General features: G+C 44.1%; 1 protein-coding gene across 12 annotated transcripts in view; it reads right to left on the minus strand.

Moving 5' to 3' along the window:
- The window catches only part of ANKFY1 (ankyrin repeat and FYVE domain containing 1), a 97,749-nt gene that overhangs the window by 24,501 nt on the left and 46,050 nt on the right, over positions 1-27,198 (minus strand). For all 12 annotated transcript variants that reach the window (XR_001710701.3, XR_010152764.1, XM_063798194.1 and 9 more), the window contains 7 exons: positions 19,799-19,922; positions 17,907-18,056; positions 16,345-16,510; positions 7,641-7,845; positions 5,642-5,710; positions 5,219-5,418; positions 1,048-1,145 (listed from right to left, as the gene is read on the minus strand). Coding sequence is in view for 10 of the 12 variants with exons in the window: in XM_063798194.1 (XP_063654264.1) it covers positions 1,048-1,145; positions 5,219-5,418; positions 5,642-5,710; positions 7,641-7,845; positions 16,345-16,510; positions 17,907-18,056; positions 19,799-19,922 (1,012 nt within the window). In the remaining 2 variants the exon portion in view is untranslated. The remainder of the gene's footprint in view (positions 1-1,047; positions 1,146-5,218; positions 5,419-5,641; positions 5,711-7,640; positions 7,846-16,344; positions 16,511-17,906; positions 18,057-19,798; positions 19,923-27,198) is intronic.

Raw genomic sequence — 27,198 nt, forward strand, 5'->3', positions numbered from 1 at the left:
CTCGTCTGGCTCAGATACCAAGCTCACTGTTTACTGCCTTGCCCAGTGCTGTTGAGACAATGTGCAACTAGACAGCCTTGTGCTAGAGTCTTAATGTGGACACCTCATTATTTATAAGCCACTTAACCTCTCAGAACCTCAAGGTCCTTGACTCCAAAATAGAGAATTGATTGATGTGGGAAAGGCTTCTTCAATCCTAACGATACATGCTGCTTCCAGGTCCACTGTGAAAATTAAAAGGGATAATAGCCTTAAAGCTGCTAGCAGAAAGTGACCGTAAAATAAATGTGATCTTGAAGACAAGCACATCCTCCTGGTCTGAAAATAATAAAGTAAAAATAACTATCAAATAGTACCTAATGTCTCAGATATTATGCCAATAAGCACTTAGCCGGGCGTGGTGGTGCATCCCTGCAATCCCAGCTATTCTGGAGGCTGAGGCAGGAGAATTGCTTGAATCCGGGTGGCAGAGGTTGTGGTGAGCCGAGATTGCCCCATTGCACTCCACCCTGGGCAACAAGAGCAAAACTGTGTCTCAAGAAAAAAAAAAAAAAAGAAGACTGCATAGGGAGGAAATGGGAAAGCTGGTAAACTCAGTAACGTCCAACCCCAAAGGTAACACTTTTATTCATAACACCGTACATTCCACCTTGTTAGCGTGCGACATAGACTCATACATGACAATCCACAGAGGAAAACCCAAGCAAATGTGAAGTGTTATCAAGAATCAAATGCTATCGCGGTAGGTTTGTGCACGCGTTTGCTAACCTCTATTAAAGTCCATAGCATCTAGTTCAGGGTCTGATAACCTGAACAAGCACTGTTTCCTAAACAAATGCTTAGGAAATGGCTGCTGAATGAATCAATCAACCAATATTTGAAGAAGCACAAAATAATCTGTTTCACTCTGGCTTTTTAACCATATGCATGTATTATTCTGATTAAAAACTGAAAAAAACCACCTATTCCCCCTTTTCCTACATATCCACCACTGCCATTTCTTCCATAGATCAACACCATTTTCTCCGGCTGCCCTGTCACACTTACCCACTTGTTTCTGTGGTTGACATGGGCACCGTTGGTTGCCAGGAAAAGAGCTGCTGCCTCGTTTCCTGCTCCAGCTGCCCGCTGTAGTAAACAGTTTCCTAAAAGAAAATGGGCATTGCTGATTCTTCTGTTTGCATCAAAATGCAGTCACGCTGCACAACACCCTGCTCTTCCCTGCCACCCTATGACTGGCAAGCCCACGCCAGACAGTAGGTCCACGCCAGACAGTAGGCCCACGCCAGACAGTAGGTCCACGCCAGACAGTAGGCCCACGCCAGAGAGTAGGCCCACGCCAGACAGTAGGCCCACGCCAGACAGTAGGTCCACGCCAGACAGTAGGTATCATTTAAGTCCACATAGGTACTCTCTGTATATGGACACAGAGGCTAGGGAATGCCCCAGGCTGGAGCATCCACACAGGTACTCTCTGTGTGTGGACACAGAGGCTAGGGAACGCCCCAGGCTGGAACATCCAATTCCTCCCTGGGATTCCCGCTAGCCACTGCCCAGGACGGGAGGGAAGTTCTGTCCCCTTGCTGAGGGTGGGTTAGAGCAAGGTTTCTCAACAGTGGTGCTACTGACATTTTGGACAGGATAAATTCTTTGTTGTGGGGTCTGTTCTGCACACTGTACAATGTTCGGCAGCATCCTCTGAACTTAAAGACAATTAGAAATGTCTGTAGATGTTGGCCAGTGTGGTGGCTCACAGCTGTCATCCCAGCACTTTTGGAGGCCGAGGCAGGCGGATTACTTGATGCCAGCAGTTTGAGATCAGCCCGGCCAACATGGTGAAAACCTGTCTCTACTAAAAATACAAAAATTAGCCAGGCTTGGTGGTGCACACCTGTAACCCCAGCTACTCGGGAGGCTGAGACACAGGAATTGCTTGAACCCACGAGGCAGAGGTTGCAGTGAGCCAAGATCGTGCCACTGCACTCCAGCCTGGGCGACAGAACAAGACTCTGTCTCAAAGAAAAAAAAAAAAAAGAAATGTCTACAGATGCTGACAAATGTTCTCAGGCAGTAAAGGCAGGATTGTGCCTGGCTGAAAACCACTTGGCTGGATGACCATTTTGAAAACATTTTAAGTCCTATTAGAAAATGCCCCTTAAATACTTCAGTTTTATTCCTAATGCTTTAAATATGTTTGTTCTTGGCTTAGAAATATTTTCCTTAGCACTGTTACTCTTTTCTAAATAAAAACCTTGGAAAGAAAAAAATGAGGTTTTTTTTCTCTCTAAATGGTTTTAGCCCTAAAACAGTGTTTCTCAGCTTTTAAAATCCATTTCCAAAAATGAACAAACTCTCTCATGTCAACAGCTATACTGTTTGAAATTCTAAATAAACCAAACACCAGGACTGAAAACAAGATGAAGAAGTGTGACAGCCGGGCACGGTGGCTCATTGCCTGTCATCCCAGCACTTTGGGAGGCTGAATTGGGTGGATAATTTGAGCTCAGGAGTTCGAGACAAGCCTGGCCAACATGGTGAAACCCTGTCTCTACTAAAAATATAAAAACTAGCCAGGCCTGGTGGCACATGCCTGTAATCTCAGCTACTCAGGAGGCTAAGGCAGGAGAATCACTTGAACCCAGGAGGCGGAGGTTGCAGTGAGCCGAGATAGTCCCACCGCACTCCAGCCTGGGCGACAGAGCGAAACTGTCTCAAAACGAACAAACAAAAAGAAATGGGAGAAAGTACTACTTTGCTTTCATACCATGTTTTTCCTTATCCCTCAGAGACAGGAATCTGACGCCTACTTGATGGTTGCTCTAATCTGGAGACTCCTAGTTGATGGTTAATCTGGAGACTCCTAGTTGATGGTTAATCTGGAGACTCCGAATTCCATGTTTATGCCTGCAGTCATTCCACTGTACACAAGACTTAAATTCTATATCTCCCCATAGAACAAAGATAACCCATGACTGCCAAAACATCACTAAACCGTTAAAAGCGAGTGGACGAATTGGCTGGTCCGGGTGCAGTGGTGTTTAAAACTCATCAAAACCAGTTACAGATTTCTTTGTTCCTTCTTCACTCCCACTGCTTCACCTGACTAGCCTTAAAATTAAAAAATAAAAATAAAAAATTAAAAAAACTAGTGGACTAAGATTACACGTAAAATGAAAAATGAAACCTATCAATAGAAAAAACAATCCTGAGCCTGTCTAGACTTAACAATTAAAACTATATAATGTAAAATTGACAGAACCAGCAAGAAAAATGGACAAAACCATAACCAATGAAAAATTTTAATATACCTCTCAGAAACTGACAGATCAAGCAGTCCAAAAGTTAGTAAGAATATGTAAGATTTGAACAGCATAATGAACAAGCTTGATTTAATGCACATAGAGAATGCTGCATCCTACAATTAAAGAATGCATATTCTTTTCAAACACATGTCAGACTTTTATAAAAACTAGTTCTGTAAGAGTCTAACATTCAAGCCTTTTGTTTGTTTGTTTTTTAAGAGAGAGAATCTTGCTCTGTCACCCAGGCTGGAGTACAGTGGAGTGATCATAGCTCACTGCAGCTCCCAACTCCTGGCCTCAAGCAATCCTCCCACATCAGCCTCCTGAGTAGCTCAGAGCACAGGCATGAGCCACCAGTCGACTCTTTTTTTTTTTGAGATGGAGTTTCGTTCTTGTTGCCCAGGCTGGAGTGCAATGCACGATCTTGGCTCACTGCAACTTCCGCTTCCCGGGTTCAAGTGATTCTTCCGCCTCAGCCCCCCAAGTAGCTGGGATTACAGGCATCGCCATCACGCCCGGCTAATTTTTGTATTTCAGTAGAGACGGTGTTTCACCATGTTGGCCAGGATGGTCTCGAACTCCTGACCTCAGGTGATCTGCCTGCCTCGGCCTCCCAAAGTGCTGGGATTACAGGCGTGAGCCACCGCGCCTGGCTGACCTTTAATTTTTTTTAATTTTATTTTAATTAATTAATTTACTTAGTTTTGAGACGGAGTCTTGCTCTGTTGCCCAGGCTGGAGTGCAGTGACGTGATCTTGGCTCGCTGCAACCTCTGTCTCCTGGGTTCAAGCGATTCTCCTACCTCAGCGTCCTGAGTAGCTGGGATTACAGTGCGTGGCCACCACGCCCAGCTATTTGTGCATTTTTAGTAAAGACAGGCTTTCACCATGTTGGCCTGGCTGATCTGGAACTGCTAACCTCAGGTGATCCACCGGCCTCAGCCTCCCAAAGTGCTAGGATTACAGGTGTGAGCTACCATGCTTTGGGATTACAGGCGTGAGCTACCATGCTTTGGGATTACAGGCATGAGCTACCACGCCTGGCCTTATCTTTTTTTTTTTTTTTTTTTTTGAGATGGAGTTTCAGTCTCCTCACCCAGGCTGGAGTGCAATGGCACGATCTTGGCTCACTGCAACCTCTGCCTCCCAGTTTCAAGCGATTCTCCGGCCTCTCCTGAGTAGCTGGGATGACAGGAGCCCGCCACCATGCCCAGCTGATAATTTGTTTTTTCAGTAGCGACAGGTTTCAGTCTCTAAAGGGGCCACCCTGGTTTCAAACTCCTGACCTCAGGTGATCCACCCACCTCGGCCTCCCAAAATGCTGGGATTACAGGTGTGAGCCACCACGCCTGGCCAACCTTTAATTATTAACTTCTTTAGGGAAAGGGCTGTTTTAATATCCATCTTTTTTTTTTTTTTGGTCAAGTCTTCCTGTGTGAGTGACACTTACCCATGTTTTATGCATTGCCAGTACTCAATACTGAATTATACCAAATCCCTCTCCTTAAAATATCCCTGTTATTTTATTTAGTCAGATCAAGGAAATACATTAAAACAGTGTTCTCAAAGTGTAGTCTAATATGGTAAATACTGAAGTTATAACCCACCTAAAGAAAAGCTCTCTGGGGTACAATTTTTAAGACGGTCAAAGGAATTCTTGAGTCCAAAGAGTCTGCGAGTCACCGCATTAAATATATGGAAGTTTCAGTTTCAGGGACTTGATGTCTGCTCAATTGTTTGAAGCACAGGATTTTTAAAAATGACAACCCAGGCTTTTACTGTATATAAAATTAAGTACAAAATAATTATCCTCATAGTATGCCGTTCAGTTTCTAAATTTGGGGTGAAAGCATTTACACGCCATTTCCTGGCGCCTGCAGACCCCAGCGTCGCCCCTTCGGGAGGCATGTGCTTTACCTGTCGCCGTGTCAGGTGCGTCTGTGTGGCTGCCGCGCTGGATGAGTCTGGCTGCAAAGCTGTTCTCATCAAATGAAGTCCCATTTACCACGGGGATATCTTCGAAGGGGTTCACAGACTGGTCAGAAGACACTGTGATATGCTGCACTGCCAGCCACAGAGCCGTGCTGCCCTCGTGGTCTTTGAGTTCTAAATCTAGTCTGAAAAGCAGAAGCAATGTCAACAGCACATACAATCTTTTTGAGACACTCTATACTGACAACAACCTGGTTCTTTCTCTTTATCCTTTTTCAATACACATTTTTTTAGCTCACTTTAACTTCTTAATATATGCAACACTAAAGATGTTTAAAAAGACTGATTTTTCACTCACAATCCCCCCCTCACAACCGCCTTCTCACTTGTGCGTGTGTCCCTACGTACTGTTTGCACTGCAGCAGCTGACTGAACACATATTCATTCCCGGCCATGATGGACACATGTAAAGGAGTCCTGCGGGATCCAAAAGAAGAGGGGTCAGTTCAGGACAAGCCTGTTCAGGACGACTCACGGCAAGACGCAACCAGAATCCCAGGCAGAATCACCACCCGCAAGAAATCCCACATTTCCACAAGGCTTCTAAAACCATGACCCAGTATCAAAACCTGAAAACGGATCTGCTTATATGTGACCATTATTCAGTGGCCAAAATGGACAAGAATCAGCTCAAGGAAGCGATCTCAAATACTCCCCAACTCAATCCCGACCCCTTCCTGAAGGCACAGACAGGATTTTCTTGAGAACAGCAGCTTCTGCCACAGGTGTACAGATTTTCCCTCATCTCCTCTCCATCAATTCTAAAAAGAAACTCTCCCCCATAATCTTCTGTTCTTCTCAAACACACTCAGAGCAGCAACAGGAAAGAACTGATGAAAGCAGCATTTAACCCCTTTCACTGCTTTCATTTAGCACTCGGGAGCCCTGCAGGAGACTGGCACTGCAGAGCCACCACTAACACACACACACACACACACACACACACACACGCTCAGGAGCCCTGCAGGAGACTGGCACTGCAGAGCCACCACTAACACACACACACACACACACACACACACACACACACACACACCCCGAGTCAGGGCCCAAGGCTGCACCTACCCCGCCCCCCACCTCCCCCCAAAAACACACACTTTGAGTCAGAGCCCAAGGCTGCATCTACCACACACACACACACACACACACACACACACACACACTGTGAGTTTATTGCCGTTAGAGGAAAAAAATAAAAGAATCAACAGCAGGGAAATGGATGCAATTATTTTAGGAAATAAGGTAATTATCACATGATATTGAGATTTCATGAAGCTACATCTTATTTACGTACTTATCTATCACATAAATACATTCTCCTGTCTGACAACCAAACTTTACAAAAAATCTTTTTTTTGAGAGGTTTTTCAAAGGTATAAAATACTGAGAATGTTCTAATGACAAGCGGGTCCCAACTGTGGTCAGTGATTCAGGTGACTTAACTATCCTTCACAGCCCCTCACACCACTGTCCCAAGACAAGTAGCCTTTTCTCAGATCCTACCACAAGGAATCCTCAACTATTTCTGGAAACGGGCAAAATGAACACAGTAAATATTGTTAAATATGCAAAGGGCCGTGCTATGGACAAAGGTAGCAAGCTGTGCAGATAAAGTGGGAGTGTTTACGAGAAGGTAAAATTGGGTTTAATATAGAGAATTTTCTAACAATTAGAATTTTCTAACAATTAGACCTCAATAGTTCTTCAAACTATCCAAGCAACTCTAAGAAATGCTACAAGGTTTCCTTGGAGGCACTGGACTAGATGACCACTCTGGTTCCTTCAAACATGAAGATACAAATTGCTTAAAAGCTCGAAGACTGCCTCACGCCCGTAATCCCAGCACTTTGGGAGACCGAGGTGGGCAGATCGCTTGAGCTCAGGAGTTCGAGGCCAGCCTGGACAACATGGCAAAACCCTGTCTCCACCAAAATACAAAAATCAGCCAAGTGGGGTGGCGTGTGCCTGTAGTCTCACCTACTCAGGAGGCTGAGGTGAGAGGATCACCTGTGCCCAGGAGGTAGAGGCTGCAGTGAGCCAAGACCATACCACTGCGCTCCAGCCTGGGCGACAGAGTGAGATGCTGACACAATTAAAAACAAACAAACAACACACACAAAAAAAAACCTCGAAGACTTCAGTTACCCAGGATAGAAATGTTTTCCCCAAATGCCTCTGGTTTTAGTAGTGACACTACTACTACACATCGATGTCTGTGACTTTAATGAAAATAAGACTGAATAATGCCAAACTAAAGAACATGAACTCCCCGTATGCCAATTACATGCTACTGTAAGATATCTTCTGAGAACAGTGCTAAGGGCACAGTGTCTGCTCCCCAGCTTACCTCCCCTTGCTGTCCTGCATGTTGGGGTTGGCACCAGCCTGCAGAAGGGCCTCTGCAATCTGCGCCATCTCAGACATCACATCTGCTGAGTGTTTCTTTGAACTGTACAAGGCCACAAGGTGCAGTGGTGTCTCCTGGGCACCCAGTGTAGCAGCGTTGACCAAGGCCCCATTCTTAATGAGGAAAGTGGCAGCAAAGAGATCTCCTTGAAAAGAAATAATAGAAGAAACAGTGTCAGGGCAAAGTATTCTGGCCAGTGCTTCTTCAAGAGGCAGCAGAAAATGACTGCAGACAAAGGAGAGCGATAACTAGATGTGTCTGAAGGAACCTCTTGGGGCATCTGTAAGTGGAAACTCATTGAGATCTTGGAGTTACAGACGAATTCAAAAGGCTTTGCTCAATTTTTGGTTACCTGTTACCACTTGTCCTGCCTCCTCACCTCAGTATCCTTTCACTGTTTAAGAATACTAGGCTGGGCCAGGCGCAGTGGCTCATGCCTGTCGTCCCAACACTTTGGGAGGCCGAGGTGGGCGGATCACCTGGGGTCGGGAGTTCGAGACCAGCCTGACCAACAGGGAAAAACCCCGTCTCTACTACAAATACAAAACTAGCCGGGCGTGGTGGTGCATGCCTGTAATCCCAGCTACTTGGGAGGCTGAGGCACGAGATTCGCTTGAACCTAGGGGGTGGAGGTTGCAGTGAGCTGAGACCACACCATTGCACTCCGGCCTGGGGATTAAGAGCAAAACTCCGTCTCAAAAAAAAAAAAAAAGAATACTAGGCTTCTATTCTTCAAAGGCCTCTTTTGGTCATCTCTCAAAAGGGTTTCCAGGATCCCTCCCTACACAATTTCTCTCTCTCTTTCTCTTTCTTTCTTATTTCCTGACCACAGCTTGTACCTAACTAAGCAACACCTACCCCCATTCTGCTGTACTTGCATACAGGTTCCTACTCAGAGTAATCCCATGTCTGTTTCTGCTGTACTTGCATACACGTTCCTACTCAGAGTAATCCCATGTCTGTTTTATTATTATAAAATTTATTTTCTTTTTAGATTTTTTTTTTTCAGACAGAGCCTTGCTCTGTCACCCAGGCTGGAGTGCCGTGACGCAATCTCAGCTCACTGCAACTTCCGCCTCCGAAATTCAAGCAATTCTCATGTCTCAGCCTCCCAAGCAGCTGGGACTATAGGCGTGTGCCACCACACCTGGCTAATTTTTTGTATTTTAGTAGGGACGGGGTTTCACTGTGATGTACAGGCTGGTCTCAAACTCCTGAGCTCAGGCAAACCACCTGCCTCGGCCTCCCAAAATGCTGGGATTACAGATGTGAGCCACCGTGCCCGGCCTCTTTTTAGTTTTGTAATCTCATTATATACACATTACTGACTTAATAAGAAGTTTACAATGAAATATTTGAACAGAGTATCTGTACACATTACTATTTACAAAAATTTCACATGGTAAATAACCTTGTTGTGGAAACAAAATTTCTTTCTAAATCCCTTCCATTGACTTACCTCTTGGAGTATTACAGATAAGAGTCTACCTAGGACAATTTACAGATATCAAATTAAGACTGAATAACATCCCAGGGCTTTGGAAGGCCGAGGTGGGAGGATCACTTGAGCCCAAGAGTTCAAGACCAGCCTGGCAACATGGGGAGACCCCATCTCTACAAAAAAAAACTTAGCAAGGAGCGGTGACAACAGCTGTGGTTCCAGCTACTCAGGAGGATGAGGTGGGAGGATCACTTGAGCCCCAGAGTTCGAGACTGCAGTGGGCTATGACTGTGCCACTGCACTCTAGCCTGGGTGACAGAGAGAGATCCTGACTCAACAAAGGCTGAGTAACTTACAGAAAATCCATTCTTCTTCTTATTTTTTGAGACAGAGTCTCACCCCCACCACCCAGGCTGGTGCACTGGCACGATCACGGCTCATTGCAGACTCAACTTCTTGGCTCAGGGGATTCTCCTACCTCAGTCTCCTGAATAGCTGAGACTACAGGCACGCATGCCACCATGCCTGGCTTATTTTTTATATTTTTAGTAGAGATGGGGTTTCACCATGTTGCCCAGGCTGGTCTCCAACCCCTGGGCTGAAGGGATCCACCTGTCTCAGCCTCCCAAAGTGCCGGGATTACAGGCATAAGCCACTGTGTCTGGCCAAAATTCATTAATTTTAATAGTTTCATTTACCATCTTTGACTATTTATGCTCTGTAGGAGTGAAAAAAACTACCTTGACATGTTGACAAAAGGCCAAGAATTAAGATGAAAATGTTAATGGTATACATTTGTGAAAATATTTTGTCAGACACTAGTAAAGAGAAATTGACTCTAGATTGGTTCTACAAATACATGGTTAAACTCGGAACTAAGCAATCTGACAAGTGGCCATTTAGTGTTAAAAAATACTTCTGAAAAACCAGTTAAAGTTACTTGTCAAGTTAACTTGGAGGATGACAAGGATTAAGCAATTAAATTTGTTGTAAGATTAAAAGTTCAGTCTTTCTTGGATTTAGTTATATTTAACATTTAAAACACGCAAACACCATGTATATATAAAATGTTTGTTTCTTAAGAAAACAAGGCAAGAATAGCAAAGTGTCATAACACACAGAACAGAAACCTGTTACAAAGGCTTGGGGCATCACGCCTTGCTGGGTGAAAGCAATTGCTCTCAGTAGCCTCCAGGTGGCACCAATGAGCTCATATCGGGAAAGTTGGGTTTTGGGGATTTTTTTTTTTTTTTTTTTTTTTTGAGACAGGGTCTCACTCTGTCACCCAGGCTGAAGTGCAGTGTCATCATCACGGCTCACTGCAGCCTCAACTTCCAGGGCTCAGTTGATCCTCCCAGCTCAGCCTCCCGAGTAGCTGGGACTACAGGTGCACGCCAACATACCCGGCTAATTTTTTTGTGTTTTTGGTAGAGGTGGGTTTTGCTACCATTGCCCAAGCTGGTCTTGAACTCCTGGGCTCAAGCAATCCGCCCACCTCAGCCTCCCAAAGTGTTGGGATTACAGGCGTGAGCCATGGCGCCTGGCCTGGAAAGTCTTTCAAGGGTTCAGTTAAACATCTTCCAAATCAAAATCATTTGCAACTTGCAACTTGAAGTCCCCACGTGTGACTCTGATGGGTGACAGCAAGTTAACCCAAGAGCTGGGATTCAGAGGTACTTTCTGCAGATTCCGTCTCCATTTCACCAAGGTCTACAGGATGAATTTCTTGCAAATCACATCCTTCTTCAGCTGGATGATCCCCAGCATGCAGAACAACGTCCTAGAGTTTGATTTGCTGGTCCCATGAGAGTTGACTATACTCCTTAAATGTGTGGGTGACCTTGCGATGAATGCTAGATTGTTGAAGCTGCCTTGGAACTTCTTTAATTTATGGATCTTTCCAGAGGATGTGCTTTTGTCTTTGCATCAGGACGCTTCGGTTCCTAATTGTTAGAATTTTGAGTGCAGACTCCTTTGAATCGCAACTTGAGACGATGATTTTCTCTCTCTCTTCCAAAGTTTTCCTTTCGTATCTTACGATACCATTTCATCTCCTTCGGCTACATATCTACAGTCTGAATATCTAGAATGGGGTTTCAGGAGTGGTAAAGCTCTCTCAGGTCTGTTGCCTGTATTCCTGTGCCCATTTTCATCTGAATATACAGGTTTCATCTGGTTCTCAGTAGGTATGAAATTAGAAAATCATTTGCTTTTGTTTTGGTTTTTGGTTTTTGAGACAGGGTCTCACTCTGTTGGTCAAGCTGGAGTGCAGTGGTACCATCATGGCTCACTGCAACCTCAGCCTCCCAGCCTCAAGAAATCCTCCTGCCTCAGCCTCCCAAGTAGCTAGGGGTACAGGTACAGGCGCATGCCACCCTGCCTGGCTCATTTGAAAATATTTTTGTAGAGGTGAGGTCTCACTATGTTGCCCAGGCTGGACTCAAACTCCTGGCCTCAAGTGATCCTCCCACCTTGGCCACCCAAAGTGCTGGGATGACAGGCGTGAGCCACTGCACCCAGGCCGATTGTCTCTTTTTCAACACTTCCCATCTGCTCTATGCTTTCTTCCAAGAGACCATCTTGCTAGAGAATGTGGGCTCTGGCACTGGGGCAGACAAGAGGCCTCAGATGCTGACTCGCTCCTCAGATGCTAGATTGGCCCGTGTCTGATTTTTTTTTTTTTTTTTTTGTATTCACACTGTCTTATACAAAACAGACCCTGGGGAAATGTTTGAGAAGAAAATGGATTTGACTGGTTAGGGCTATTGGGTTCTACTTTATCAGAAAGGCTCTTATTTGAATGAATCATGACTTCAGGTAACTTAACAATTTTCCAGTAAGTCCCTTCTCTTGAAATATTTTCATTCTTCTGCTCCCGTTTTGGGTGGGGTAAGGGGTGCAGAAGGTTGCAATCTTTACCAGTATCAAAGCTTAGATTTCTTCACAGTACAGAGGCAGTAAAGCACTGCAGGCAGCAGGTAACATGCATATAGGGGGCTAGGCTAGGTCAGGCTTTTGCTATCCATTTATACATATACGCAGAGGGTCCTACTCTGTAGCGTGAACAAACTCCGCATGGATTTGGTATAGGAAAAAATACGTAAAGACAACAATATATTAGCAATTCAACTAAATATCCTAGAGACGGCCACTTACATTCTGGGAGTAGAAAGAAACTTTAGAATTATTAGGACAAAGGGCCTTAATGAAAAGTCCAAAATATGAGATACTCAGGGGAGAAGGGGTAATGTAGTTTCATTACCTTTAAGCTTAAAATATATTCCAAACTAAGACACAAATACATAGTGGCCGGGCGCAGCGGCTCCTGACTGTAATCCCAGCACTTTGGGAGGCCGAGGCGGGCAGTTCACTTGAGGCCAGGGGTTTGAGACCAGCCTGGCCAACATGGCAAACCCAATCGCTACAAAAATACAAAAATTAGCCAAGCGTAGTGGCACGTGCCTGTAATCCCAGCTACTAGGGAGGCTGAGGCAGGAGAATCGCTTGAACCCAGGAGGCGGAGGTTGCAGTGAGTCGAGATTGCAGCACTGCACTGCAGCCTGGGTGACAGAGCAAGACTGTGTCTTAAAAAAAAAAAGAGAGGTAAATACACAGTAAAGCTAAGAAAAGATAGGTTAATGAAAAATGTATAATACACCAAACATACAGAAGATAAACTGGGCAATACTGCACAGGTATATGAAAACCTATGAATGACTGGATTCAGATGGATAGCATGATAAAAAAAAATTTTATATCTTAAATCCTTAAGTCCTCTTAGAAGAATTATAGACTTTGGATCAGATTTACTTTATTAATAAGATCCAAATATAAAGTTCTTTTTACTTATAATCATATACATATATATATATATTCACCCCACACAAAGAAGCTATTTAGAAATTACTAGAAATAGAAAATTAATAAAGTTTTACATTAAAAGAAAGTCAGCCCAGAGGGTACATAAAGGAAAAGGACAACTGATATCAGAAGAGCAGAACAAAGGGAGGGAACAGAAAATGTCACAAGCACCGTTTATAAGGTTTCTGTCAATAAGAAAATGGTTAACACATTTTAGAAAGATTTCAAATCATCGGAAACAGTTAAAATAAAAGCTGGTGCTTAAAAGTTTCAGTTACTTCACCACCTCATTCACTGACACTGCCAGGTAAATGAGGCATGACTATTACAATCCGTCCACATAAAAATATTCCTAACAAAAAACTTCACGCTAAAAAAATCCATATACAATATTTCTTTCAATGCAGCTTCTTGATGGTTTTATTCAGCCAGTAACCTTCATTATTCAATTAATACAAACCATATTTCATGCTGCTCCAGTTGGTGGCATCATTTTCAAATTTACTAAAAATAACAGGAACATCCTGCTGAAGAAACTCATCGGCCAGGCGCAGTGGCTCACGCCTGTAATCCCAGCACTTTGGGAGGCCGAGGCGGGCGGATCACCTAAGGTTGGGAGTTCAAGACCAGCCTGACCAACATGGAGAAACCCAGTCTCTACTAAAAATACAAAATTAGCCGGGCGTGGTGGCAGGTGCCTGTAATCCCAGCTACTCAGGAGGCTGAGGCAGGAGAATCGCTTGAACCTGGGAGGCAGAGGTTGCAGTGAGCCAAGACTGAGCCATTGCACTCCAGCCTGGGCGACAGAGCAAAACTCTGTCTCAACAACAACAAAAAAAAAAAAAAAGAAAAGAAAGAAAGAAAGAAAAAAGAAACCCACCGACTGATGTTGGTTATTAAGGTAAAAAAGTTCAGGAAGAACTGTTTTTATAAAGTGAAGACTCATCTTCTTGCTCAGATCAGGCTAATCCAAGGAGATGGCATCCGTCTGGCCAAACATGTGCCCCCTGTGGACTCCCCCCGAGACACTGCCTGCCTGTTCCACTCTTTAGATAAAATGACTGCTACACTTGGTTATTAGGATGATCACTGACTATTTTGTTGACAGATTCTAATGTGTGCTCAGACTAAACCGAAATCTCATATATTAAAGACTTTCACTCTTAACAGTTAAAGTGAAAAAAACTCCTACAGGAACTGGACCTGGTTATGGCATTTCCAACGCAGGCGCAAGGGATGAATGGCAGGGTTGACCCCGCCATTCCCCTGGTAATCACTGCTGGGTGTACTACTAACATTGCCTCGCATTCTCTGAACAAACCAATAAAGCAAAAGTAATTCCCACTTTATGGATAAGGAAGACGTAGAATGTGACTTGTCCAAGGCCACAGAGTAAACAGATGAGCTCAGATTCAAACCTTGGTAAATACCAGCTTCATAAAGCCAGTGCTCTGTCTACCATAATATGCAACACTCTCTAAAGTTAGCAAAATCAAGTTTATTATACCCACGCTGTAATCCACATACTTGCAAGCAATTAATAAACTCAGAGTGGAAGATTAAATCATCTGAAAATAAACATCAAAAATGTATCACTAATTCTTGGCAATTCTTGTAGCTAAGCAATCACCAAAATATTTAATAACTCAAAGATGATTTATCATCAAACATAAAGAATTAACTCCCTGGGAGGAAAGAAACAAAATTCTCAGATTTTTTTTTTTTTTAGTAACAGGGTATCTGTTTCCAAAATAAACATCTCAGACACGAAACAGTGTGGGAAAGAATCATTCCCTATGTGGTGGAGATTTCCCCACTGAATCACACTCAGTGCTAAGCACCCGCTGGCTTTGCACATCACATAACGGTGCTTGAGGAAGATGCATCTGCTCTTGACACTGACATACTCGAAGGATTTCCTACCCAGTGATGAGCAAAATTTTCCTCTCTACCAGCCAGCAAGCTCAGCACTCCAGCACATGGCTTATAAGGATACTTGTATTAAAACCTTGGCCCAAAAAGGACAAAGCTGGCACAGGACCACATCTTGATGTAACTACATTCCACCAACTAGGAGCAATTTGTGAACGGCAAAAATGTAGCATAGACAATAATGGTATAACAACGCATCATCAAAAGGGGAAAATACAGATGATTAAGATGGAACGAAACAAGTAGATTCTCTCTTTGATGTCTACGTGTAAGTAAAAAAAAAGTGGCCATGGCAATGCACTTCAATCAAGTCAACCATCCCTCCACAAAACCAACGCTTTGACACTTTGGAAAGCTTTCATTTCTCGCTGGAACTCTACCTCTATACAGATTTCACTCTGTCTAAGATGACCATTGCAAAGCACAGTCAGCCCGGATCCATTTGGGACTCATGAATTAGTAAGACTATGGAAAAAACAAACAAAAACCTAGTATTTTTTTTTCCTTTGACAAGTTAATTCATTAAGATTAAAATGTTTTGGGCGGATGCGGTGGCTCACGCCTCTAATCCCAGCACTTTGGGAGGCCGAGGCAGGCAAATCACCAGGTCAGGAGATCGAGACCATCCTGGCTAACACGGTGACACCCCGTCTCTACTAAAAATACAAAAAATTAGCTGGGCATGGTGGTGGGCACCTGTAGTCCCAGCTACTGGGGAGGCTGAGGCAGGAGAATGGCATGAACCCAGGAGGCGGAGCTTGCAGTGAGCCGAGATCGCACCACTGCACTCCAGCCTGGGCGACAGAGCAAGACTCCGTCTCAAAAAAAAAAAAAAAAAAAAAAAGATTTAAATGTTTTGTTCTCAAGTCTATCATTTCTGTATTCTTCCAACTACTAACAATGCATTCAAAATATAGCTACAATTTCAAATAACTCTGCTAGAACAAAATGAAACTCTATCAATTTATCATAATAGAGGCCTAGCCTGTTAAAGTGAAAACCCTGAAGCTAAGAACATGTTTCAAGGTTTATGGTTTTGCTACTATCCTTGTATCTGTGGTAGAATACAAAAGCAAAACCTTCCTAGCACAATTCCTGGAGAAAGCCATCCATTGAACAAGCAAACATATCAAGTGCTTACAAGTAAAAGGTACTTCTTCACACAAGTACCATCTTTGTAGCCTTTCTTCCTGGGGCCCTGTTGGCACGGTGAATGGCCAAACTAACACGGCATAGGCAACAGCTCTTGAGTGCTTCCTCTGACCCAATGATCAAATTCTAGGTCATGTAGCCTGTGAGTACAGACTACAGAAGCCTTTGAGAATTTTGGGAACAAGGTCAGAAAGTCTTCAAAAATTACTCGGATAAAAATAAAATTGCCTGCAGGGAAAAATACACACTTCTTCCTACCTCTTTGGATTCCTTTGTGTAACAAGCTCCAGCCACTCTTGTCCACCATGTCCACATCAGCTTTGTGAGTAACCAGCGTGGTGGCAATACTCTCCAGTCGTCGTGAAAGGGCTAGATCTAATGCCAGATCTCCGTTATGATCCGCTTCATTCAGCTTCCCAGGGAGCTACACAAACAAGTTTGTAAATTAGCGCCCAGTGAGTAGAGAATACGACCTATTTTAATTTCTCCCACCTTGACCCTTAAATATCATCTCTTATACAAATGTCAAATTTAAGTGCTCCAACACTGCTTACTCCCCAAATTCAACTTTATTCACAAACTTCTATCAGGCTTCCTCAGGGTACATGTCTTCAGGGAGTACAGAATTAATGGGGATCACATAGCCAACATAAACAATGTGGGAGATGATTAAGGGCCACCAGGAAAATGTGGACAGAGTGCTGTGGGGCACGAGTGCCAGGCAGAGGCTCAGAGAGTTTTACGGTGAACAGCTAATGTTTTCATGAAAGGCAGTGGCGTTCCTATTTCATTCTTCCCAGCAGTTTAATGTCTCCCCATACACTGGACACCCGGGATAAAACATACTTCGCTCCCATCTGTCAAGAGCCATTACATTTCTTTCAAGGTCATATGGTGGGCAGAATTATCGCCCCCCAAAGACGGACATGTCCTAATCCCCAGAACCTATAAACATACCACGTTACATGGCAAAAGGCACTTTGAGGATGTGATTAAGGACCTTGTGATGGGGACAGTATCCCAGATTATCCAGGAGGCCCGACCTATCTAACCACAGAGAGCCTGATCTATCTAACCACAGAGGGCCCGACCCATCTAACCACAGAGGGCCCGATCTATCTAACCACACAAGTCCTTCAAAGTGAAAAAGGGAACCAGAAGAGTAAGTCAGAGAGATGTGACATGAGAAGCACCTGACCCACCACTGCTGGCTTTTAAGACAAAAGCCGGGGGCTATGAGCTAAGGAATGTGTGGAGGGCTCTAGAAGGTGGGAATGGCCCCCGGCTGACAGCCAGCAAGAAAATGGGGACCTCGATCCTGTAAGTGCAAGAATCTGAATTCTGCCAAAAATCCAAATAAGCAGGAAACGGATTCTCCTCTTGAGTCTCTGGAAAGAAGCACAGCCTGCTGACATCTTGATTTTGGGCCAGTGATTCCTGTCCTAGACTTCCAACCTATGAAACTGTAAGGCAATACATTTGTGTTGTTTTAAGCCATTAAGTTTATGGTAATTTATTATAGCAGCAAAAGTAAACTAACACAGATTTTGGCACCTAAAAGTTAAGAAGCGTTTAAAAAAAAAAAAAAACTACCTAAAAGCATTTAAGAGGTTTTTAAATTGGGCAATGGGCTAAGGCTGGAAGAATTTTGAGAAACATGTTAGAAAAAGCTCAGATTGCCTTGAAGAAACTATTTAGTAGAAATCCGTACGTTAAAGACTGTGCCAGTCATGGCTCAGAAGGAAGTGAGAAGTACCACGGAGAAAGACAAGTGCATTAGAGTTTCGGGAAATGAAGAATGGAAAAGGCAGCTACAGTACCTGGGAATCCATTTCAATCAGATACAGGAAAACCACGTCTTCTCTCTCCACTTTGATGGCTTTATGTAGCGGGTACTCCGTCTTGGATTTGATCATTTTGTATAACAACTGAGCGCTCATGCTGCTGAAATCCTCCTTCCTCAGGTCGTCCTGAGAATTCACAACACAGTGAAAAGCAGAACAGACACAAGGCAATGAACACAACCACCATTTAGCAAGCCCTTCAAATGCATCAGTCAGGCCCTTCTTTAAGGGCTTAACCTTTCCCAACTCATTTATTTCTCCCCAGAACCCAATGAGGTAAGTACTTGAACATCCCCATTTTACAGAAGAAAATATTACGGCATGAAGAGATTAGATAACTTGCTCAAGTTCAGACAGTCCTTAAATGGCTGGGGAACCAGAAGGCTGACGTTCCGAGCCTCACTCTCCTCCAGCATTACTGTGCCTCCCAGTGAGGTGGCAAAACACCAGCCACACATACCTCCAACAGGAATGCGCCCCAAGGGAGCCTCACATGAGAGCAGGGAGTCCTCCTCCCACCCCCTGAAAGATGGCAGTTACAAAATCAATTCCAACTTCCACAAACAAGTCACTCCACTGAGTCGCAGCTGGTCCCTATTATTGCAGATCTCTATATTTCTGCCTATTTTAAAAGAAAGGTTACCAATCCTGTTTCAATGCCTTAAAATCCAGTTCTCTAGCCGCCTTTTCTGAAACTCTAAGGCTTTTCCCACAGTGTTGTTGAATACCAAACAATTCGCAGAAACTAATTTGCAAAACGTAGCACCAGCCCTAATTTTCTAAAACTGCAAACAACAACAACAAAATGTAAACACTGGCCAGGCCCAGTGGCTCACGCCTGTACTCCCAGCACTTTGGGAGGCCGAGGTGGGCGGATCGATCACCTGAGGTTGGGAGTTTGAGACCAGCCTGACCAATGTGGAGAAACCCCCGTCTCTACTAAAAATACAAAATTAGCCAGGCGTGGTGCTGCATGCCGGTAATCCCAGCTACTCAGGAGGCCAAGGCAGGAGAATCGCTTGAACCTGGGAGGAGGAGGTTGCAGGGATCCGAGACCGTGCCATTGCACTCCAGCCTGGGCAACAAGAGCGAAACTCAGTCTCAAAAAAAAAAAAATGTAAACACTGTTCTTTATGATGAAACAACCTATGAAAGGGAAATCTAAACTGAAAGATGCTCTCCGCCTGATTAGGAGAGCAAGGGCAAGCTCTGAAACTGTGCTGCTGAAGCTGCAGGGCCTGCTGGCCGTGGAGCCACACCCTACTCCTGCAGCTCAGCAGCAGCTTCCGCAGATGGAGGGTGAAGGCAGGTGATGCTTCCAAGCCTGTTTCTGGACCTGAGCTATCTTTTTTGGGGGGGGCGGGAGACGGAGTCTCGCTCTGTCACCCAGGCTGGAGTGCAGTGGCGCGATCTCAGTTCACCGCAACCTCCGCCTCCCGGGTTTATGTGAGTCTCCTGCCACAGTCTCCTGAGTAGCTGGGACTACAGGCACGTACCACTGAGCCCAGCAAATTTTTGTATTTTTAGTAGAGATGGGGTTTCACCATGTTGGCCAGGTTGGTCTCGAACTCCTGACCTCAAGTGGTCTGCCCGCCTGGGCCTCCCAAAGTGCTGGAATTGCAGGCGTGAGCCACCGCGCCTGGCCAGACCTGAGCTATCTTTTGTCCTTTGGCTCTGAAATCACAGAACTACCAGAATTTGAGTTGAAAAGAGTCTCATAGATCATCTAATCAAACTATTTATTCTTCAATTGTGTAACAAGAGAAAACCAGGTGCCAGAGAGGTCACTTTCCATGGAACTACGTCCCCAGCAGCGGTCTCCTGACTGCCAGCTAGAGTGCTTTGTCGACACCCTCAACCTCACTCACCCAATGACTTGCAATAATTTCTGCACAGTAGTTCATCAGTGTGCTGGCATTCAGCTCCTCTGCCGTCTGGTAGAAGCGAATACAGTTCCTGACATTCACTAGAGACATAACACCCTTCTCACATCTGTAAGAGAGTATTCATCATGAGGAGTATTACTGGACAAATAATTCACAAACGAACAAACCAAAGCGATCATCTTTGTACTGGCTGGCTATGTCCTATTAATAACACTATGGGATAAGGTTAAGCAAAGGGTTATGAATAAATTACAGTTGGTCTCCCATATTTAAAAAGTACTAGAATTTCATTATAATATTTCATTGCTCCATTCTGGTCAGAATCAAAATAACATGCAAATAAACTGATTAAGCATAATACCCCAACTGCCTTAACAGCACGCATATGACACCCGCTGATCACACAGACAGGTAATTGTCGAATCAAGCACAAAATGGATCAACCTCTGTCCTTCAAAGAAAATTTAACTGTGTGGAACACCACTTTAGTTCCCACAACTGCATGATGCAAACAGTGTGTCTTAGAAATAGTTTCAAATACGAGGCTCTATGCTCAATAATTAACACCTCCTTAAAAGCTCTCCCGGCTGGGTGCAGTGGCTCACGCCTGTAATCCCAGCACTTTGGGAGGCCGAGGTGGGTGGATCACCTGAGGTCGGGAGTTCGAGACCAGCCTGGCCAACATGGAGGAACCCCATCTCTACTAAAAATACAAAATTAGCAGGCTGTGGTGGCACATGCCTGTAATCCAAGCTACTCGGGAGGCTGAGGCAGGAGAATCGCTTGAACCCGGGAGGCGGAGGTTGCAGTGAGCTGAGATCATGCCATTGCACTCCGGCCTGGGCAACAAAGGCAAAACTCTGTCGCAAAAAAAAAAAAAAAAAAAAAAAAGCTCTCCTATAAGATGAATGTGTATGATATATGAATTATAACTCAATAAAGCTGTATTTTAAAAGCCCCACCTAGGATCAACTGAGGTCAGGAGCTCGAGACCAGCCTTACCAACAAGGTGAAACCCTGTCTCTACTAAAAATACAAAAATTAGCCGGGCATGGTGGCAGGTGCCTGTAGTCCCAGCTACTCAGGAGGCTGAGACAGGAGAATTGCTTGAACCCAGGAGGCGGAGATTGCAGTGAGCCAAGATTACGCCACTGCACTCCAGCCTGGGCAGCGGAGTGAGACTCCATCAACAACAACAACAAAAAAATAAAAAGAAAAAAGAAAAAACTCACCTAAAATATCTATAATGTTTTGAAAAAAACAGCCAAATCAGCCAGGTGTGGTGGCTCACACCTATAATCCTAGCACTTTCAGAAGCCGAGGCGGGCAGATTGCCTGAGCTCAGGAGGTCGTGACCAGCCTGGGCAACATAGCGAAACCCCGTCTTTACTACAAATACAAAAGCAAATTAGCTGGGTGTGCCTGTAGTCCCAGATAATGGGGAGGCTGAGGCACAAGAATCACTTGAACCCGGGAGGCAGAGGTTGCAGTGAGCTGAGACGGTGCCACTGCACTCAAGCCTGGGTGACAGAGCAAGACTCGTCTCAAAAAAAAAAAAAAATTAGAAAAAATAGCCAAATCATAGTACACCCCCCACACCAAAAAAATCAGATTTCTACTATAACAACAAAACCACAGTACACCAAAATAGAGAAAAACTGGCTACAATGGATGTCCTCATAAAGCCGCATATTAATAAAAACAAGACTCTTTCAGAATCATTAATAAGGAAACACGGCCAGGTGCAAAGGCTCACACCTGTAATCCCAGCACTCTGGGAGGCCAAGGCAGGAGGAGTACTTGTGGCCACGAGTTCAAGACCAGCCTGGGCAACACAGCAAGACCCTGTCTCTACCAAAACAATTGAGAAATTAGGCAGGCATGGTAGCATGTGCCTGTAGTCCCAGCTACTCAGGAGGCTGAAGTAAGAGCCCAGGAGTTCAAGGCTGCGGTAAGAGCCCAGGAGTTCAAGGCTGCGGTAAGAGCCCAGGAGTTCAAGGCTGCGGTGAGCCGTGATCACACCACTGTACGCCTGCCTAGATGACAGACAGAGACTCTGTCTCAAAAAAACAAACAAACAAAAAACAAACAAACAAACAAAAAAACATCAACTACATCAGAGAAGAGAGAGCTGAAGGCAGGCAAATAGGTCTCTGGTAGCAAAAGCAGGACCACATTGTAGTCTGGAAGATATGGCATTGGAAAGACCACACTTCCTCTATGCCAGAATTCCTGGAAGCCTTAGGGAGTCTCCCATGAGACCAGGCCCATGGGGAAAAGGTGGCCAGGGAACAGCCCTTCACCTCCCTCACCTCCACTGCTCCCTCCAAATCAGGTTCACCTCCAAGGGCAGTCACAGACGACTAGTATGGTTTCACGAGATTTCCTGACATCCACCATTGTTTTCCCTGCCAGCAGCCTCCACCAAAACTCTTTTCTAACCACAAAGGCAGAATGTGGTGGACAGGGCAAGATAAACAATGAGGTAAAAAAGACCTGAGTGGAGACCCATTAAATTTTAGGGGCCAAATTACTTGAGCTCTCTGTGCCCCTCTCTCCTCCTCTGTAAAATAAAGATGTTACTCTACTTCAGATATTTGAGGAATACTTGTGTGTTTGTCAAGATGGAGGAGAACTAGTTACACTCAGCACAGCTTGAGGTATGTAGTAAATATGCTCGGAAGTTTGAGGTCCCTCTCCTAGCCATTCTCGTCTCTAAAACCTGAAATTCCTTTACTAAGGAAAAATCACAAAAGGAAATCACTTAATTTTAATAATCCACATTAGTGGATTTCAGTACTGTTAACCATAACTAGCTAGCAGATAATTCCCAATCTTAACAGATGGGCTTTAGGTAACAGACGCAGAAAAAGACCATGGGAATGGGTGATGGCAGAAGAAAGAAGGAAGGTCATGAGAAAGACCTGGGCAGAATGCAGAACACACTTTTTTTTTTTTTTTTTTTGAGACGGAGTCTAGCTTTGTCGCCAGGCTAGAGTGCAGTGACATGATCTTGGCTCACTGCAACCTCCGCCTCCCAGGTTCAAGTGATTCTCCTGCCTCAGCCTCCCGAATAGCTGGGATTACAGGCACGTGCTGCCACACCCAGCTAATTTTTGTATTTTTTTTTTTAGTAGAGACGGGGTTTCCCCATGTTAGCCAGGATGGTCTCGATCTTCTGACCTCATGACCCACCCGCCTCAGCCTCCCAAAGCGCTGGGATTACAGGCGTGAGCCACCGCACCCCACCTCACAACACACTTTCAAAACCTCACGAAGGAGAGGCTAGGAGCAAGAATACAATCTTGGAGTCATTTCTCTGTTTAGCGGTAAATGCAGGCACCTGCTTTACATTAAGATCTGTCAAAGCTTTGGGTTTTTTTTTGAGACAGAGTCTTGCTCTGTCGCCCACGCTGGAGTGCAGTGGCATGATCTCGGCTCACTGCAACCTCCGCCTCCTGGGTTCAAGTGATTCTCCCGCCTCAGCCTCCAGAGTAGCTGGGATTATAGGCGCCCGCCACCACGACCGGCTAATTTTTGTATTATTAGTAGGGACGGGGTTTCACCATGGCAGACTGGGTGCTTTGTTTTTAATTAACATTACTGACTTGATGTAAGGAAGCATCTCTCCCAGGGCACTTTAAAAATCATGTTGTTACAATATCTAAGTAAGTTACATTAATAAGTTAAGTTACAATAATAAGAATGTAAGTTACATACAACAGCATTATATTTCTTCTTTTTTTTTTTTTTTTTCAAGATGAAGTCTTACTTTGTCGCCCAGGCTGGAGTGCAGTGGTACGATCTCGGCTCACTGCAACCTCCGCCTCCCAGGTTCATGTGATTCTCCTGTCTCCTGCCTCTGCCTCCTGTGTAGCTGGGACTAAAAGCGCCCGCCACCACGCCCAGCTAATTTTTTGTATTTTTAGTAAAGATGAGGTTTCACCATGTTAGCCAGGACGGTCTGGATCTCCTGACTTCGGGATCCACCCGCCTCGGCCTCCCAAAGTGCTGGGATTACAGGTGTGAGCCATCACACCCAGTCAACAGCATTATACTTCTAAGCCTCAGTTTTCTGTACCATTGGTTTCTCCAAACCTGTAGCACAGCACAGCAACGTCTGACAAAGTCACTCTAACCTCAGCCATGAAATCAGAGCATTCCAGCAGAAAAAAAACCTCTTTTCAGATAGCTTTCAGAAGCTTTTACCATTTTTACAACTAATATTCAATCTGCCTTCCTAACATCCTAACACCAGGCAGCCTAATACACAGTATGATCTCAGGAAGTAATAACTCACATTTGCAGAGCACTTTACAAAGCACCTTTACAGCATTTGCCGAGAACCTGAAAATTCCACTCTCCTCCTTTTCACTGTCAAATGACATTGCACCAAGGGACTCAAATATGTTTCACGAAAGCAGATCTTTTATTAAAGCTGGCAGGCATTTCACTGTCACCAATTCTAGGATCTCCAGAGTGCCATTTGCCATTTGGATAGATTATAAATAGTAACTGACATGATTTACGCAACCAAGGAACACGTAATCTTATTTAGAAATTAAGATTCTCGGTTCCTATATTCTCTTTGAAAATAGCAAGACAGACAAACTTTCACCCGAAGGGAATTTTTTAATTATTATTTTTAACTTTAGAGTACAGAAAGGATACAGAGATACAAAAACGATAAACCTTTTTTTTTTTTTTTGAGACGGAGTTTCACTCATGTTGCCCAGGCTGGAGCAACAAGGCTCAATCCAGGCTCACCACAACCTCCACCTCCCAGGTTCAAGTGATTCTCCTGCCTCAGCCTCCTGAGTAGCTGGGATTACAGGTGCCCGCCACCACGCCTGGCTATTTTTTTGTATTTTTAGTAGAGACGGGGTTTCACCATGTTGGTGACTTTTAAAGTATAACATCAAGCATATATTTAAACGTCCCACAAACTGCTGTATAGTTTTCATATCACTCTTGAGTGGATGTGGGAAAAAAAAATTATTGAAAAGAAAAATGACAGAAGGTAAACAATGATTTAGTTACAAATGACTTCTTTCTTTATATCATTCTGTATCCTCCAAATATCATACACCGAACATGTATTATACTTTTGTAAGGAGAAAAAGATTAACTGTCTTTTTTTAGTATACATTAATTATCTCTTTAAAAACATTAGCCAGGCACAGTAGGTCACGCCTGTAATCCCAGCACCTTGGGAGGCTGAGGCGGGCGGATCACCTGAGGCTAGGAGTTTGAGACTAACCTGGCCAACATGGCAAAAACCCCGTCTCTACTAAAAATACAAAAATTAGCTGGGCGTGGTGGCAGTCGTCTGTAATCCCAGCTACTCAGGAGGCTGAGGCAGGAGAATAGCTTGAATCGGGAGGTGGAGGTTGCAGTGAGCCAAGATCGTGCCATTGCACTCCAGCCAGGGTGATAAGAGTGAAACTCTGTCTCAAAAAACAAAAAATTAAAACAGCCAGGTACAGTGGTTCACGCCTGTAATCCCAGCACTTTGGGAGGCCGAGGCAGAAGGATCACTTGAGGTCAGGAGTTCAACTGGCCAACATGGCAAAACCCCGTCTCTACTAAAAATATAAAAATTAGCCGGGCGTGGTGGCGTGCACCCGTAATCCCAGCTACTCAGGAGGCTGAGGCAGGAGAATCGCTTGAACCTGGAGGCGGAATTTGCAGCGAGCCCAGACTGCACCATTGCACTCCAGCCTAGGTGACACAGTGAGGCTGTCTTCTAAAAAAAAAAAAAAAATTAAGAGTATTTTCTTCAGTGTGCCCTCCATGGTAGAAAAAAAAAGAAAAGATTTTCCTGATGCTTACTATAAAAACTTCCTTTTCATTAAATCAGTGCTAGCATCCCAAAACCGGCGAGATCCCCACATTACAAAAAGAGCAACGGCTGCTTCACACTGAACCGCACCCGTCGCTAGCACCCTTTCATTATCTCAAGCATGTAATTCCTTCCAAGGACAGCAGGGGGCACTCTGTGACCCTTTAAAAGCCAACCCTTGACTCCACTCCTGGTGTCTTCCACTCCAACTCTTAAGAAAGCCATGACAGATAATAACTCGATACTCATATCTAACAATACAAAATTAAGCATCTGGTAATGTTGACAGTTATGAAGCCTACTCGGTCAACAAACAACAAACAGTTTAATTAAAGAATCCATTACACAGATTACAGTTATCTCAACTACTCCAACCCCAAGACATTTTTACAAAAGCAATTTAATTTACATAAGCAAGTTTGACAAGGTCAACAGGAGAAAGCTCAGGAAGTCTGGAAAACATATAAAGACATAAATCATACTCAATCTAATTAAAATCAGTCTCATTTCACTCTCACCAAAACTCCTCACCAAAACTAACAAACAAATGAAAGAAACAGTTAACTGAATGGCCTCAATAATCAAATCAGCTTTGCTAATAGCCTAATGCTGTATGCACCTATAGATTGTGGACCTGCTTTTGTTTTTTATTTATAGGATTTAGATATTAAAATGCACTCAAACCCACATCAATAACAGACAGGAGTAAGCCGTCCACTGATTTCATGTGGGGCACAGTGAGCCCTCCTGGGAAAACACCAGCTCGTGACGAAAACAGCAAGCAGCTCTAGGCAGCAAAGTCTCTCTAGGGAAAACACAGCAACAGGTGGAGTGCCTCCTGATGACTGAAACCATCCCTTCACTCACCCAGGAGAAAAGCCATTCCTTTATGCACCCAAGGGAATACAAAGATCACTAAATGCTGTAAAAAGCCACTCCATCACCAAGCTGATTACCAAGAGCCACAGCTCCAATAGACAGACGCTCCCAGACATCTCGTCTGACATTATTTAGTGAACGTTTTGTTTTCTGTTGTTCTAAAATGCCAACTTGGGAGAGCAACAGAGAAAATGTAATATAAAAACACAGCATGCTATCTCCTTGACAACCTAAAATGCAGTAACTTAAATGAAGTGAGATCTCTGGAACACTGGCTATGACACTTATTTGGACAATTTTTTCACATATTCATTTAGGCACTCATTGTTTCCAACAAAGAGACTATGACTAAGGATTTCATTCAACTTGATATATCAGAAAATAGAGTAAAATGTCAAGGGAAACAGAAAGGGAAGGAAAGCTGAAAGTTTGGACATTGGATTATATTATTTCACATTTAATTTTTCAGTTTATACGATTATGTAATTTCAGGTAACAGACCAGTGAAAGAAAAGAGAAGAGCAAAAGCTTCAGCAAAATTTAGCTACAAGATAACACAAAGCAAGGGAGGTAACAAATTCTGTCCCCAGCATCGCCTTTAAAGGAACACCTTGCCAAGTTATTTACATTAGCAGAAGCAGCTGTTTCCCAGAGCGCGGCA

Source organism: Pan troglodytes, chromosome 19, assembly GCF_028858775.2.
Source record: "Pan troglodytes isolate AG18354 chromosome 19, NHGRI_mPanTro3-v2.0_pri, whole genome shotgun sequence".
Taxonomy (NCBI): Eukaryota; Metazoa; Chordata; class Mammalia; order Primates; family Hominidae; genus Pan; species Pan troglodytes.